Here is a 3,946-nt window from a genome sequence, read left to right on the forward strand (position 1 = left end):
CTGCACTATGAAACTGTTGCGGGTGTGGTCGCGTCTGTACTGTTGTTGCTTGCCCCCTCGCTCTTGAGCGACACAGACAGCTCCTGGAAGATGGGCCTTTCTTCGTATTGCCGCCGCCGCTTCCGATCCTGCTCCTCCTCCTCGAGCAGGGCGCCCCTCTCCATCTTGCGCTTCTTCACGCCCTGGAGGTAGTCGAAGAAGAGGCGGCCGGCCTCCGAGTCGTCCCCGCACCAGCGTGTCAGGACCTTGAGGCTCGCCATGACCAGCAACTGCCCCGCCTTGAAGGCGCTCTCTCGCTCTACCTCCCTCGTGTCCCCCTCCCCCTCTGTCGGAGCCTGCCCGTCCCCCGAGCCCTCACCGTCCGAGCCGCTCTCCTTGCCCGACTGAGACCGCATCTCGGCCTGCAAACCAGCACAAACCCCGTCCACGGCCGCCTGCTGGTAAGGCGCCCCTTCAGATACCCACAAAAGCAATCGTCGCGTCTCCGCCAGACCCATCTTGGCCACATCCGGGTCTGCTGCCGCCTCGCAGCTTGCCTTTCGCCAGCTCTGAGGCCGGCCTCCGCCGTGCGACCTGCCTCCCGCCCCCGCCGAATGCTCCAAACTGCCTTCCATGCTATCGCTGCTGCCCGCGGGCCCCGTGCTCACCACGCAGTGCTTCTCCGCGTCGCGCTTGACAGTGAAGCCCCTTAGGCCGCAGCCCGGGCACGCAAATGCGAAGGTCACGCCGCTGCCGTCCGAGCCTTCCTCTACCAGGACCTCTAAATGCGCAGCTATCAAGCATGCAGCCACCACGGCCTCAAAATCAAAGAGGCGATCCCGAGCGTCTCGGTAGGCGGCGAAGAGCTCGGCAGCCTTCTTTCGGACAAGCCCGTGCAAAGCCAAGTTGGCACCTTGCTCACGCATGATCCGGAAGGCCTTGGATTTCTGATCGTCCTTGTACTCCACACGTGTAGCCATCGTCCCCCCCACCGCCGCCCCGTCCCGCCCGATGTTGCTGACACTGAAATCGGTCTCCCGACCTGTGTTGCGTTTCTGACCGCGCAGACCCGTAAATTGCGTGCCCAGGTTGTATGACGCCGAGTAAAGAGGGTTCAAAGCAGGACCGTGATGCGAGCGATCCTCCTCTCCCGCGAAATTCCGGTACATCTCGCCCTCATGGATCACGTAGTCTGACTGACAGTCCCCGCACCGCATGCAAGCGACGGCCCCCCCTCGGCTTGGAATGAAATCATTCGGGTCATCATTGTCGCAGTTTGTATTCGTGCACTTTTGCTTCACCGCGCGCAGTGCTGGAACACCGTCTATCATATCCTTTTTGTTGCGCCGAATTTCATCGTATATTTCATGAATCCGCCCAACCACCGCGGGAAGCTCTCTGTCAGGAGCAACCGCCGCAACTATTTGCCGCTCCAGGCAAGCAGGCTCAAACGAGGCGGATCCACCGAGCTCGCAAAGCTGCCTGTACCGAGTAGATTTAATAACTCGTTTTTCTTGTTGCGTCCAAGCTGACTGCTCAAGTCCTGCCGTCACGGGCCTCCGAAGACCGTCCTGGGCGTCGGGTCCGCCGCCTGCCTCAGTGACGGGCGCCCGCCCGCTGCCATTTGCGCCGTTAGTCTCCATTGATGGCTGCCCAGTATCTTCCATACTGACTGCTACGCATGCAGAGTACGGATGAGTTCTTTCAGATTGAGATTTTGTCAACTCGAGCGTTCAGCTTCACCGATGTAGAAGGTGTGCTCCGATATGAGAGGTCGCACCGCCGTCTCGGCATTTCACTCAACCTCACGAATCACAAAGTACCCACACAGCCGCCTATTCATCCACCCGTCTGTATCCATTCAAGGGGAATGGAAGAGTAAGGACGCTACTCTAACGATGCTTTGCCTGTCTTTGGCCAGGGCCGGAAATGCTCGACGATCACCGCCATCGCCGATCAGGCAGGGGGCTTGCGAGTAGTAAATTACTGCTGCTCCTGCCCTGCGTGCCGGCACGTGCAGAGCAAAGCATCAGGAGAGGCTCAGACACATCTTACGCACATGCACAGGCAGAGCTTTCTGTAAAGTGCTGGTCCCAGGTTTCCCTTCCACAACCTTATGCTGTCTTCGTCAGGCTTTGGGGCCGGTCTCATTTCCGGCCATTATATGGCAGGTTATCACTCGACGGTGATCCAATTTACGAAATGAAAGAAGTCCTGACCATTCAAGTGGGCTCTTATGCCAACTGGGTGGGGGCACATTTTTGGAACTTACAATTGACAGATTCTGGTTTGAAAGAAGCACCTGATACCCCTGTCGTCAGCTTCGATAACCACACTTGCCCCTTTGCCCATCGGCGCAGTAAAGTCTATACCGAGGCAGGCCGCCCGCGACTACTTCTCTTTGATGTCCGCGAGGAGATTAATTATTTTTGTTCGCGACAATACGAGAGTCATGACCAGCAGGAGTCATACTCCGCGCGATTGGGAAAGGAAAAGGCGGCCTTGCTGTGGGACGGGGCAACCCAAGTCCATGAAATGGGCCGCGCCTCAGTAGCGAGAGACCGACCACCCCGTGCAGTCCATGGAATTGGCTCGCTCGGACAGTCTCCTCCGATCCCGGCGTCCTGGTCTCAGGCCTGGCGGGGTGAGACCCTGGACCCAGAGCGACACTGCGTGGAGGCGGGGAAGGCGCACGACATGGCCCTGGGCGCAGGGGCTTGGGGTCCTGACCGAGGAGCAGACCAGCTGCATCGGCTACTGGAGGAATGCGATGCAGTGCAAGGCTTGCACCTGCTGCTGGACCTCGCGGGGCCGGCGTCGAGTTTGGGGGTGAGCGCCGCACAGGAGTTCGCGGAGGAAGTGCGCGGCGGGGTGGTGGCTTGCTACGCCTTCGCGGCCCCCGACTCCCCGCCTTCCCGCGGACAGGACGATTGGGGGAAGGCAGATGCCGCCCTGGGCGTCAAGGCTCTGTTGGAGGCAGGGTGCCTCCTCATCCCCTCTTCCAGGGACCCGGGCCTTCCTGAGGGACTGGCGGGGTCCTCGGAGGCTTACCGCACCAGCGCCGTTCAGGCGACAGCCCTGGAGGCCGTCTCGGGCGTCTACCGGGAGGATGAGCGCGTGCACATGAGGGAGTGGGCGCAGGGCATCAGGGTGGGGGCCTGGGACCTGGCGGCGGTGGAGATCGGCCGCGGGGACGAGGCGCCCGACGCCTGGTGGAAGGCGCGACCCGGGCCGGAAGGAAGGGACAAGAGCCAGGACACCGCCACGCCCTCTGCCAAATTCCTCTCCTCCCTAGTCTCCTTGGCGCCACGCTCCCACGTCCGCAGCTCCGCTTTCGTCGCGGATCCGGTCCGTAGGCGCCGGCTGTCGGGGCTGGCCAGCGCCTACGGCTTTCGATCGCCCCCGTGGGCAGTGCTCACCTCCCTGGAAGAGGCGCTCAAGGACTGCCACTGGCTCCAGCCGCACCTGAACTTCGTCTCACCGGACCCCCTCCCCCTCCCCCCGCCTCTCCCGGGCCTGGGACAAGCTGAGGACGCCACGGGCCTAGAGAAGGGCAGCGCCGTCTCTCTCATCGGCTGCACCTCCGCGGTGGGCCCCTTCGTCGAAGACATCACCGAGAGCTTCGCGGGCAGAGGCCCCGGGCTCCGGCGGCGGCTGCGGGAGGAGAGAGGCCTGCTGGAGGAGGACCTGGGAGAGGTGGACGCGCTGTTGGCGGACGTGCTGGAGACCGGGGTGCCTCGCGAGGCGGGATGAGGGGGAAAAGGGGTCCTTAGGGAGGAGAGGGGGGAGGTGTAAGGGAAGCATGTCAAAGAAGGAGAGAAGACTCTAAAGACAGAATCCGGAGGCCAGTGACCCTCTGTTTTTTCTTTACGGCCACGGTCTCTGCCATGCCAGGAACAGCTCTCCCCCACCCCACAAAAATTACTGGCTTCGGCTTCCTGGAGGAGGGGGGGGAGGGGGGGGCGGA

General features: G+C 62.0%; 1 protein-coding gene across 1 annotated transcript; it reads right to left on the reverse strand.

Annotated features, from left to right (window-relative positions):
- Nucleotides 1-922: 922 nt before the first annotated feature.
- Nucleotides 923-1,780, reverse strand: NGA_2084000 (c2h2 zinc finger protein; the record flags this gene model as incomplete). Its single annotated transcript, XM_005856280.1, has 1 exon — nt 923-1,780. A coding segment is annotated over exon 1 (724 nt), but the record flags the coding sequence as incomplete, so codon positions are not given.
- Between the last annotated feature and the right edge of the window lie 2,166 nt (nt 1,781-3,946).

Source organism: Nannochloropsis gaditana, assembly GCF_000240725.1.
Source record: "Nannochloropsis gaditana CCMP526 unplaced genomic scaffold scaffold011, whole genome shotgun sequence".
Classification (NCBI taxonomy): Eukaryota; class Eustigmatophyceae; order Eustigmatales; family Monodopsidaceae; genus Microchloropsis; species Microchloropsis gaditana.